The 12130-nt window shown below is 46.7% G+C and overlaps 1 protein-coding gene across 1 annotated transcript in view; it reads left to right on the plus strand.

The window, feature by feature from the left end:
• Positions 1 to 12130, plus strand: part of SFMBT2 (Scm like with four mbt domains 2) — a 129609-nt gene that overhangs the window by 105134 nt on the left and 12345 nt on the right. Inside the window, exons 15-16 of the mRNA XM_038741150.1 lie at positions 3576 to 3685; positions 10763 to 10938. Of these exons, the coding sequence (XP_038597078.1) occupies positions 3576 to 3685; positions 10763 to 10938 (286 nt within the window). The remainder of the gene's footprint in view (positions 1 to 3575; positions 3686 to 10762; positions 10939 to 12130) is intronic.

Genomic DNA, 12130 nt, shown 5'->3' on the forward strand with positions numbered 1-12130 from the left:
CATGTATATCGCTTCTGCCCTGTAGTTGGGGGCAGCCCTGCTATGGGTCTGGGGAAAAGAGTGGGAATCAAGGCACAAGTCTCTGTTCTGCCTGGAGTTGGCTAAAAGGGGCAAAGACCATTCGAGCATTTCGCACTGTGCTATACCCCTGCCCTCCTGCAGACTTGTTGCACTCCGTGCCTCAGTGGGAACATGATCGGCAAGGACAAGAGAGAAAGAGTGCGAGTGCAAAGCTGCTAGCACCATCATCAATTCCTTCACATGGGCTCGTGGTCTCAGGACAGAGTCTCAGCTGTAGCTCCAGATGATAAGACTCCATAACTAGGGGCAATACTCTCTTACAGAATCTTGGGCAGAGAGAACCATTTTGTGAGGTGTGAGCCTCTTCCAGAAACAACGGAAATGCATCAGTAGTTAATGTTCCAGACAGACAGCTCTGTCTGAGGAACAGTTGCCACCCGAACAAAATCAATGAGCAAAAAGCACATAGCAGCTTTAGACGTGCGAATGAAGACCGAGTGGTTTGCTTTAGGGGAAGTGGGAGTATATTTAGCTGAGGAAATGCCTTGTGGCTTCTTCATGCTTGGTCCCTAATAAGACCGTTTTAGGAAGCAGAACTAAACTGGGTCCCATTAGTAAACAGTGCCCCATTCCAGACTCGGCTATTCTAAACAGTGTTCCCCTTGAAAGCCTGAAATGGCCACTGAGCGTGCCTGTAATGTAAAAGCAGCTCCTTCAGGCTGGGAGGCCCCACAGTGGGCAGAGAACAACGACTTGCTGGATCCCCTGGGTTGGGGCACACTTGCTTGGGATCGCCTAGGTGTTAAGGGGGCATCTCAAGAGTCCTGGCTCCAGTATCCAGGAGGCAGGTTGTTGGATGATTCATTCATTCATTCATTCAATCGTATTTATTGAGCTCTTACTGTGTGCAGAGCACTGTACTAAGCGCTTGGGAAGTACAAGTCGGCAACATATAGAGACGGTCCCTACCCAACAACAGGCATGATCCCACCTGTCTTCTGACTTTGTCTTGTAGAGCCTCAGAAGCATGGGCTGAGTGGAGAACCCCCCCCCCACCCCAACCCCAGCCCCTTTCTCCCAGCAGCCACTTCTACAGTTGACGTTCCTCAGGGAATCCACTGGGGTTTGCACTATCAATCAGTCAGTGGTATTTACTCTGTGTGGAGCACTGAACTAAACACCTTGGACAATACAACAGAGTTGGCAGGCACATTCTCTGCCCACAACGACCTTGCAGTCTAAAGGAAATATGGGAGACACCCAAGACTGCTACCTCTGTTAATACCTCTCCCGTTTGCCACTGGGTTTACATTACCCCAGCCACTCGAGTGCTCCAGTCAGACCCTGTATCAGGAATCCAAGACAGGATGGGGGCCCACGATAGTTCGATAGGTAACCCACTCGGGCCACAGCTTCACCCATAAAAGTCAGTGGCATTTTAACAGATATTAGTATGCTCCAGGTAGCCCACCTAACTGGATAATGCAAGAGAAAACCAAAATTCACATTGGGTCCCCCAAAATTTCAGATTGGCTCCCTCCACTGATCAAACCTCAGTAACTGCTAACCGCATATGCTTGCCAACTCAGTGCTTTCCTTGAGGCTGCCCAGGCTTTGTCACCCTTGAAGACAAGCTCCTTCCTAGAACTTGTCCTTCCCAGCTACACCATGGGGGGAGGCGAGTCATGCCTGGAACACACCTACAGTTACTTGAACGAGAGATGCTACTCTGTCCGCAAACACTATTAATATGCACAATCCCGATGCTTCCCAAAGGGGTTGGAGAATATGGAGACAAACGATGTGGCCAGGCGAAAAATCACAGCATTCATCTTTTGTAAACGTAAGGTATGGGATGCTTTGTACAATGTGATCGCTGCCTATTTCTTTATTAAATTGATTCAGACTGTATTTTTATAAGGACAAAGTACAGTTGGATGCAACGCCAAGAACATCAAACTCCCAGGCCTCTTTCGGCTGAACACAGAGAGAGGCATCAGCTGAAATTTTATTGTCTGTTGGTAACCACTTTGTGCATTATTTCCTGCAGCTCTAATTAGATTTATTTTAAAGCTCAGTTCCTATAAAATGTTCGAACATCTAACAATAAAATCAAATGCTGATTCTAAAAAAAAAAAAATGCCAAAGAGCACTGAAATGGTTTGCTATACACCGGGGCAGGCTTTTATTGTTCTCACACACAAACCACCACCGTGACCCAAGCAGCCACCTTGGCCCTCACACCTGGACAGAGGATGGGTAGCCACTAACCACTAGCCACCCCAGCGAGGTGTCAGAAGCCATTCCCTAGGTGCTAAAAAGAAGAGAGCTTTGTTGCCTGAAGTCAGTCTGATTCCAGAGCCAGCTGCTGCCCTGCCCATACAAATGCGAACATTGTTCCTAGGAGATAATTGGTAACAACTTTCAACATTTCAACATAAGGAATCAATCGAACCATAAGTCTAAGGGCTGCCTGGAGGGTGGAGTTAAAGTCATCCTGAATTCTGGGGAATGTATGCTACAGGTATAATAGTTACTACCAGTGGGTTGTTTTTTAATGGAATTTGATAAGTGTTTACTCTGTGTCAGGCACTGTTCTAAACGCTGGGGTTGATACATGTTAATCTGGGTGGACACAGATTCTGAGCCCTACATGGGACAGGGACTAAGTAGGAGGCAGACAAGTTGAATCCCCCGTTTAGAGTTGAGGAAAAGGAGGCAGAGAGACATTACATGAATTGCCCAGGGTGCCCAAAAGCAGGTTTATAGTACACAGGTATAATGATTACTACAGGAGGGGTAGATCCAGCTAAACTAAGACATGTGGTAAACCTATTATATTGGAACAAACCCAAAGACACTAGTAGTAGTTACTCGAGAAATAAACACATTCAAAGTATATGGAGCTGGTTTCAGTTTCAGAACAGGAGAGCGAAATCATTTCTAGTGAGTGAACCATTCAGCCCTTCCTAACTGATGGGAGGAAGCCCAGTTCTTATGACCTGCTTTATCCAGGAGACGGACCATGAAGGATCAGTGGTTTTAGCTTTCAGAGAGACCCCATTAGTCTTGGCTTTAGTTACGTTTAAAGCAGTGGCTTCTCAATGCACTGCTAGTTTGATCCACCATGAGCATCTGTCAAGGATACCCCGAGGTTAATGGCAGGTGGGGAGGGTCAGATTGCAGCCAAGACCTGACACTCTTCCTCTCCTCCACCCCCTAGAACCCCACCCACCTTGTAGTGGATGAAAAGGGAGAAGGGGGGGAAGAAGTGGGACAGATTACATGGCTACTAGATGGGGCCATTGACCAGAAAAGTGGAATGTTGGATGCCACTCCAAACGTTTGCCCTTTGTCCAGTAGGGCCTTCAGCCTTGTATGTGGTAGCTGCTCTCCTCTTCACCACAGGCTGGACATGCCTCCCTGCCTAGTGTACCTTGAGGAGAGAATGGGTGAGGGCTGCATTTCATCTATGTTTAACTAAGTGGTTGTTGTCCCTCCAGGAATGAACCCTCCTGGAGATTTTAGTTGTGATTGCTTTGTTTCCTCCCTAGGTTCTCAGCATGGTGATCAACGCCGCTTACAAGCCTGGAAGGGTGTTACGGGAGCTACAGCTCGTGGAAGACCCCCAGTGGAATTTTCAAGAAGAAACCCTAAAAGCAAAGTAAGCGTTTCACGTGCCAGTAAACCTGCTTGGTACTGTTAGATTTCTTTATTGATAAGGGGGAAGGCCCACAATGAATGACCACAGGAAAGCAAAACAATCTTAAGGAAAAATAGAGCTCTACCTTGCCCTTCACGGGGATTGCATCCCTATCTTCCAACCCCATGAGTGGTGGAAAAATAGGGTGTTCACTCAGAATATTTGGACACCACACTACCTGACATCTAGGGAAGAGCAGTTACTGTAAAAAAAATTCTTCAACCTGCTTCCACCCAAATTTACAACCCTTTCCAGCAGGCAAATAAACTTGATATGGGGTCACTCCTGTGCAGTGATGCTGCTGTCTTATTTTTTAGACATAATTGGGGGCTGGAGACAGTCAACTGGAGCTCCCGGGGTGACCCTGGGAGGTCATTTGCCTTCTCTTGGACTTGTCCATCCCTTGCCTCCAGATTAGGTTGCATCTAAAAGATCCTGAAAACATGAGGCTTTATCCTCTTCTCAAAGCCCTCCCGGCAATGACTCCTTAATGGTTCTTCCAGACAGAAGTTAGCACAGAGAAGTTAAGTGATTCACCCAAGGTTACCCAGCAGGCAAGTCGGGAAACCAAGAATAGAACTCCCAGACCTGTGCTCTCTCCACGTGGCCACACTCCCTCTCCCCACTTGCCACATATCTCAGTAAGCAATCCCACTCAAACAGGTAAAACAAACAGAAATGGAAAACTTCAAGATCATTTAACTTCATGAAAAATACTAGTTGCCCTAAACCAGCTAGAAGCCAAGATGGGGAGAGTTTGTTTTGCAGAGTTTGCCCTGGTTCTCGTGCTAGCAAGTCAGTCAGAGCTTTTATTAAATCCTGCCTGATAGAATCAAAACAGACATTGTGAAATCCAGCCCAGCTGAATTCTAAAAGCGACACATTACCTATTATATCAAAAATGACAGTAAGTTCCATTGCTGAATCTTGCAGAGCAACTTATAATGAGAAAGTGTCTGTCTCAAATGGGTTTCAAGTGCATTAGATCACAATAGCATCTCTGAGCAGCTGCTAATGATGACAGCTTTACAGTCAGCAGGAATGTTCCTGTTCTACTACTACATGTTGAGTCATCTCATTCCTTCTGATGTAAAACGACAACTTTTTAGATCTTGACAACTTTGCTGTTTACTTGAGAATGTAGGAGAGGAGGGAGGCCGCTTCCCAATAGCCTAAAAGCTCAAACGTTTGCTGTCATGAATAAATTAACTCGGCCGAAGAGTAAACTGCATTTAATGCACTCGGTTGTCACGGGGGGGATATCACCAAATCAATCCCGAATAGTGTTTCAAGGAAGATCGAGACAATTTGGATTGTCTACGGAGGCGGGGTGATTACTATCACTTAGGATCAGGGTTTCCTGCTTACTGGAAAGGGCTAAAAGTGTGATTGCAATGGCAGTGAGCACATCTATAAATGTGGGGCACGGATAGCACGCAGCAGAAATCTGCTGGCATTTTCCATTTATGTATTCAAAATGAAGTGTGGGGCACTTTCATTAAAAGAGATTCTTGCTGGGCTTCTTCTGAAGGAGGATCCATTTTCCTTAGTATTTAGTAAAGGGTGAGTGTCCTAGTTACAGCACAGAACATCAAATTAGACCAGAGTAGCTAAACCAGACAGGCGGGAGAGATAGAGAAGTGAGCTGAAGATGAAATATGCAGTTCTGTTGGTGATGCTTCTCAGAATCTGGGTCCGTGTTAGATCAGTCGATCAATCTATTGTATTTATTGTGTGTGGGTGTGTGTGTGAATAAAGTTTGAAAATTTATAAAATAGAAATATCTGAAGGCAGTATGTGAGGGTTCTTCAGAACCATAGCGTTTGTGTAGGTCTTGAGGTTCTGTTGGAATCATTCTCTGGTTGTAAGCTGTGTGTCACCCTACCAATCTCTGGTATACGCTGTGAACAACCCCATCGCGTTGGTGGCGGCGGGCAGATCAGGGAAGCAACATGAGGTGGGTCCAGAGGATAGCACCAGCAGTGACTAAAGAGGAGGAAATTGGCCCCACAAGGAAAGGCTAGGGGAGCAGGGTGGCATTTAGCCTGCAGAAGAGAAGGAACAGAATAGCACCACATATCTACAAAGAGAGAAATGCATGGGAGCGGGTTTTCGTTTCCATTTCCGACCGAACGAGGGAAAACGGACTCATGTCACAGCAAAAGGGACTTGGGGCAGACACTGGTGGCACTTCCTGACCGGCAGGGCCAAGAGCTGTTTGAGTGGGTGGCCTGGAGTGCTTTTCTCCACAGAAGTTAAGGACTAGAGTAGGAGGTCTGGAATGCTTGTTTGTCATCCTGCTTGGAAGCAGGAGGGAAGCCATTTGATGCTTCTAGCCCTCCGGTTCTCTGACTATAAGTAATCGGGATATCCTCGCCACAGAGCAAGGGCCAGCCCCGGGGGTGCTTGTGGGTGTTTCTGAATGAGTCTCACCGAGCCATATGGGAGGGGCCAGACTGAACTACCGACCCGCCTGCTCTTGCCAGGGGAACAAGGTCAGCTCTCTGCAAATAGTCGCTTGCTCATTATGCAACTCCCTCTTAACTCTTTGGCTTCTCTCTTCCTGAAGTGCCTATTCTGTCTGTGGCGATCCCCACTTTTGGACTCTGCCACAGCCTGACTTAGGGGCAGCAGATTATTTAATATTATAATCGTTTGACACCAAGTGATTTATGTGACCGTGAAAAGAAGCAAGGCTTCGTAAACCAGAAAAGTTTCCCCAGTAAAACTTTACTACCTCTCAGCATTTAACACTGTTTACTCTCACAAAGCCGCAAACAGTTGAAATTGGCTTCGGGCCACAGTCCTAAAACAGGGCTAAGTCATCTGGACAGATGCAGAGCTGAATTCAGATGAGGGTATCTGGGAGTCATTGGGATGATGGAACCTTCAGCCGTTCAGAAGATGAACATCCCAGGCTGCCTCTAATTTTAGCAGGGGCCAGGTAGGGGTGCTTTATTTGTCACTTCCCTGGGAAAAAGCAGGGACAGGTTTCAGGGAGGTCGACGGGTGAACTGGGAAGTTCTCTAACCATCTCTTGACTATGCTTGGGTTGGTGGGTCTAATAAAAAACCGGGTCCCATCTTCTTCTACCGTGACGAGGGATGAACTCTGATTCTGATGATCCTATCAGTTGCTGATGGCGATAACCTCGCCTCCCCCTTTACTGATTGTAACAGTGATAATATTAATTGGGGTATTTGTTATTATGGGCCAAGCCCTTTACTAAGCACCGGGATAGATACAAGTCAATCAGGTTCGACCAAGTCATTGTCCCTCATGGGGCTTCTAAATAGGAGGGAGAACAAGTATTTAATCCTTTAGACTGTAAGCTTGTTATGGGCAGGGAACATGTCTATCAGTGCTGTTATATTGTATTCTCCCAAGTGCTTAGTACACTGCTCTGCACACAATAATAATAATAATAATAATAATAATAATGATGATGGTATTTGTTAAGCGCTTACTATGTGCAAAGCACTGTTCTAAGTGCTGTGGGGGGGATAAAAGCACTCAATAAATACTATTGAATGAGGCACAGAGAAGTGAAGTGGCTTGCCCAAGGTCACACAGCTGACAAGTGGCAGAGCTGGAATTCAAACCCATGACCTCTGACTCCCAAGCCCACGCTCTTTCCACTGAGCCACGCTGCTTCACATAGTTAGTGCTCAATAAATACGACTGATTGATTGCAAATAGGAAGTGCTCAATAAATACCATTGATGAGGAAACTGAAGCACGGAGAAGGTGACTTACATATTGTATACCTAAGTGTTTTTCCCCTAGGGTGCAGAGTTGTCCAAAGTGACTCTATCTTCTCAATAGAGAGGCAGTTCGTTGGCTCTCAGGAACCCTTGCAGGCAGATACAAACCTCTGGGTGTAGTCTCCATTCATTCATTCATTCATTCATTCATTCAATCGTATTTATTGAGCGCTTACTGTGTGCAGAGCATTGTACTAAGTGCTTGGGAAGTACAAGTCAGCAACATACACAACACTTAAACAATGGTGTTGATTGAGCCCTTACTGTAAGCAGAGCATAGTACTAAGCATCTGAGAGAGTTTAATACATTAGAGTAGGTAGACATTAAGGATAGAAATGTAGATAAGTGCTGTGGGGGTGGGGTGAAAAAGTGCTCAAGGGGTAGAGACCTAAGTGCAAAGGTGATTCAGAAAGGTAGATTATTGAGTACATACTGGATACAGAGTCCTGTACTAAGCACTTGGGAGAGTACAACAGAATCAGTAAACATGATCCCTGCCCTCAGGGAGTTTAGGATTTTGTAGGGGAGGCAGACACAATACCAAATTAGAGGTGGGGGAAGCAATAGAATAAAGATCCGTACATAAGTGCTATTGGGGCGGGGGCAGGGGGGCATGCAGGGCTCCAGTGACCTCCCTGGGTATCCCCTGATGACTAGGCCAGCCTTGGCAGGGCAGCTGTTCTGGCTGAGCAGACAGAAGGTCCGTGCTGGTACCCACCAGCAAGAATCCAGGGGTCGGGCTCCAGGCTTAGATCACATGTACCCATTTTACTGGTCTGATCGGAGGGGTCCAACCCTTTGGGGCTCAGGCACCACAGGGTCTGGTCAGCCCCGGAGCAGCCACTCTGGGTGCAGCAGCATCATAAGACTGTTCTCCCCCAAAATTGTCCATGTGTGGTCTTGCAGGCATCGAGGCGCTATTGACCAATTTCCACATCCAAGTGAAACCCAGGTCACTTCGGTGCAGCACCCCCAATTTTGATTTCTTTGCCTCACATGACCCTCCTCTGTGCTCCAGAAATCCCCAATTGTTTCCTAGCTCCTTGCCTGCCCTCCCTTTTACAGATACACTTCACTGAGTTCTCCCCATGTCCACTGGCAGTGGCCGCTGAGCAGGCCCTTCGCAAAGGTCCTAGCCATCTGGCAAGGGGGTCAGGAATGCTTCTTCCGGGCATGCCTTGTCTTGCTGTCTGTGGGGCTCCTTAGAGTGGAGCTGAGATGTAGCGAAGGACACTTACTCAGCGATTTCATTCTGACATATTTGTACTCACCTAGACTATGAACCCCATGTGAGACAGGGACTGCATCCAGCCTGATTATCTTCTATCTACCCCAGTGCTTAGTACATCATCATCATCATAATATCACTACCTGTTTTACCCTTGTTCTAGCTCCTGCTCCTACTCTTTGCAAATACCATTTGTCTGTCTCCCTCATTATATAATGTAGAGACCATATGCCTTGCTTCTATTGAACTCTGCCAAACACTTATTACAGTGCCCCACACACAGTAGGCTTGCAGTAAAATTCCGTCAACCAACAGACTGATAATTGCCTCATTTTTAAGCCGAGCACTGCGGTCACCAGCACTGAACCAAGTGACTGGCTTTTTTGTAGATCTTTTCGTTTGCTGGAAGGGCAGCTGGGAGACCAGCTACCACGTTTCAGTCTCAGGCCCCCCTCTGGTTGTTGCCTTTGGGTAAGTCACTTAGCCTCTCTGAGTCTCAGTTTCTCCATCTGAAAATTGGGGATAGCGGTATTGACCCATTCCAATTTCCCAGATAACGAGCAAAGGGGTGGAAATAAAGGCACCCTGGAAAATGCAGTTCATTTGTATGATTTCCAGGATGTTCATATTATAAAGTCAGTGATCCTGAGGAGAAACTCCAAATAACCTTTCATCTCTCTAACCTTTGACCTGTGCAGCACCGAGGTCTGACTTGCAGGCTGTTACTGTAGCCCTCAGGGTATTTCAACTCTCCCTAGCCATTCCTAGGTGGACTCTACTGCTAAGTAAAGAGAGTTTGACCCCGAGAGAGAGAGAGAGAGAGAGAGAGAGAGAGAGAGAGAGAGAGAGAGTGTGTGGGTATTACAGAAGGACTAGTAGGGCCCGCACAAGCTCAGAAGACACCCTAGGTGTCTAAACTAAAACGTAAACTCCCCTCTTGGCTGGCCCAGACTGTTCAGGGCCAAACCCGGACAGCAAAGGTAACCTTGCAGGCCAGCGTATGGTCTACCGGAAAGAGCATGGGACCGGGTGTCAGGAGACCTGGGTTTTAGTCCTGGGTTTGTGTGACCTTGACCTTAACAACTCACTGGGCCTCAGTTTCCTCATCTGTCAAATGGAGATGGTTTGATAATTTGCTTAAAAAGACCCTGTGAGTCAGAGACGGCTTCTGAGCTGATACCCTTTTAATTACCCCAGTGCTTAGCCCATAGTAAGCGGCTTCAGAAATGGCCATTCTTATTCCTTGCTGTGCCTACTTGGGGTGATTCTTTCTCCTCCCAACAATGGTTATCATTTTTAGTGGAGAATTAAGGCAGTCCAGAAGCCTCTGCTGTAAAGAGGAGGCCCCTTCTCCATTTAAAAGCCTTCCTGCTTCGACCACCTAGCTGAGCCTTTGAAAGTAGGTCTGCTGATAACCCATAAAATCCGAGTGCCATCAAACACGAACGCTGCTTGCATGCATGCAAAGGCCATGCTTATCACGGGGGTACCTCCGCCTGCTACTGTGTTGCACAAATGCCATGTTTGCATAATGGAAATCAGCCCTGCTGGAGCCACGAAGCTGACGCAGCCCGATTTGGGTGAAGACCAGATTTTTGAGTGCTGGGAATTTACACCAATTTCAAGGCTGAATAACAATACTTTCTGCTTTCAGAATTTTTCAAAATGGAAACATTTCAATCAAAAAAACACAAGTACTACATCAGTGCACTTGACTTTTGTTCATTGGACACATCACCTGAAATACCAGTTATCCATGGAACTGAATTTTGTAACTGGATCTCCAGATAAAGCTAACTTTTAAACACGGATCCTGTTTTAGCACTTGAAGCTTTTTCATCAAACCGGTCCAGTTATTAAGGCATAAACATTTTCTGAAGCATTTGCTAAGAAATATAAAACAAAAGCCATTGGAACCCCCTTAGTGCTTTGGTGATGGACCATGTGATGGGCTAGCTATGTTGATACTTGAGGATTGGGGACCAGTCACGATGAATAATGGCACCCAGTGTTTTCTGATGCATTTCTCTCCCCTTGGTTTCTAGATACAGAGGCAAAACTTACAGGGCGACTGTCAAGATCGTGCGCACATCTGACCAGGTAGCAGATTTTTGCCGGAGAGTCTGTGCCAAGCTGGAGTGCTGCCCGAACTTGTTTAGTCCGGTGCTGGTCACTGGAGTCTGTCCAGAGAACTGCTCCATCCACACCAAAACCAAATACAGTAAGTTGGCCAGAAACATCTGCCTTTCCCCCACCCACACCCGGTCCAGAACCAGAAATACAGGTGATTCTCCTAGGATTGGTCGAGGGGAGGTTGTATTCTTCTAGAAAAATTCAGTATTTATTGAGTGCCTACTATGTGCGGAGCACTGTAAACCCCAATATGTAATGTAGTGCTCACCTCATCCCTGAAGCCCCAGCCATTTCTTCCCACACCACCACATCTTCCTGTATTTAGACAGTTGGTGGTTGTCGGAGCAACGTTCCTCAGTTCCTTAACAGCACACTGTTCAAACACATACAGTAAAAACCCACGGTGTGCAAGACCCTGATTCTGAATCAGGTTGGGCCAGATGAGACTAGGCTGCTGGCCTGAAGGAACCAAGATACGCTCTATCTCTCCTTGGGTCCCCTGGGAATCCTGGATTGTAGGAGAAATTGTGCATGTGGTGTATGTGGTCTCATCTGTAGCCTAATTTCCGAAAAACATTGCTGGGGACAGAGCTAAAATGGAAAGTCCTTTAGCCAATGTGGCAAAGGGTCATTTTGATTTTTTTTTTCTGTTTCCCATTAACCAGGTCAGACTGTCAATCACATGGCAGACACTGGGGAACGGAGGGGATTGGACCAGCCAATCCACTGCCCGGAAAGCTAGCTACCAGGGAGACAAGGAGAATGGGATTCCCTGAGTTGTCCTGGTGCTTGCAAGAGTTAGTGCTCTCCTCAGTCAGTCAATCAATCAATCAGTAGTATTTATTACTTACTGGGTGCAGAACATTGGTAAACACTTGGGCAAGAACAACAGAAGCAAAAGGCCCGGCTCCTACTCTCAAGATGCTTAGAACATAACGGAGAAGACAGGCAGACACATTCACAGAGACTACGGAAGCTAGAAAAACAGGGATAGTAGGGTCCGTAACCCGCAGATGTCAGGAAGAAGTAACAATCAAAAATTGAGTGTGAAATTGTGTGGGCATATAAACAGAAGTACCGAAGGTGCGTATAAATACAAACCTGCTAATGGCGGCTGCTGGGTTGATATGACTTGGTCAACTCAACAGCCATCATTAGCATGTGAGCGAGAGTGTCTCATCCCCGTTCCCGGGCACCTCTGACACCTATAGGACATAGTAGGGACATGGGGTGGGGATGCGGTTGGACAGTCCGGAGTGAACACCTCCCGGCTCAAATTC

This window comes from Tachyglossus aculeatus, assembly GCF_015852505.1.
Source record: "Tachyglossus aculeatus isolate mTacAcu1 chromosome 12 unlocalized genomic scaffold, mTacAcu1.pri SUPER_6_unloc_1, whole genome shotgun sequence".
Classification (NCBI taxonomy): Eukaryota; Metazoa; Chordata; class Mammalia; order Monotremata; family Tachyglossidae; genus Tachyglossus; species Tachyglossus aculeatus.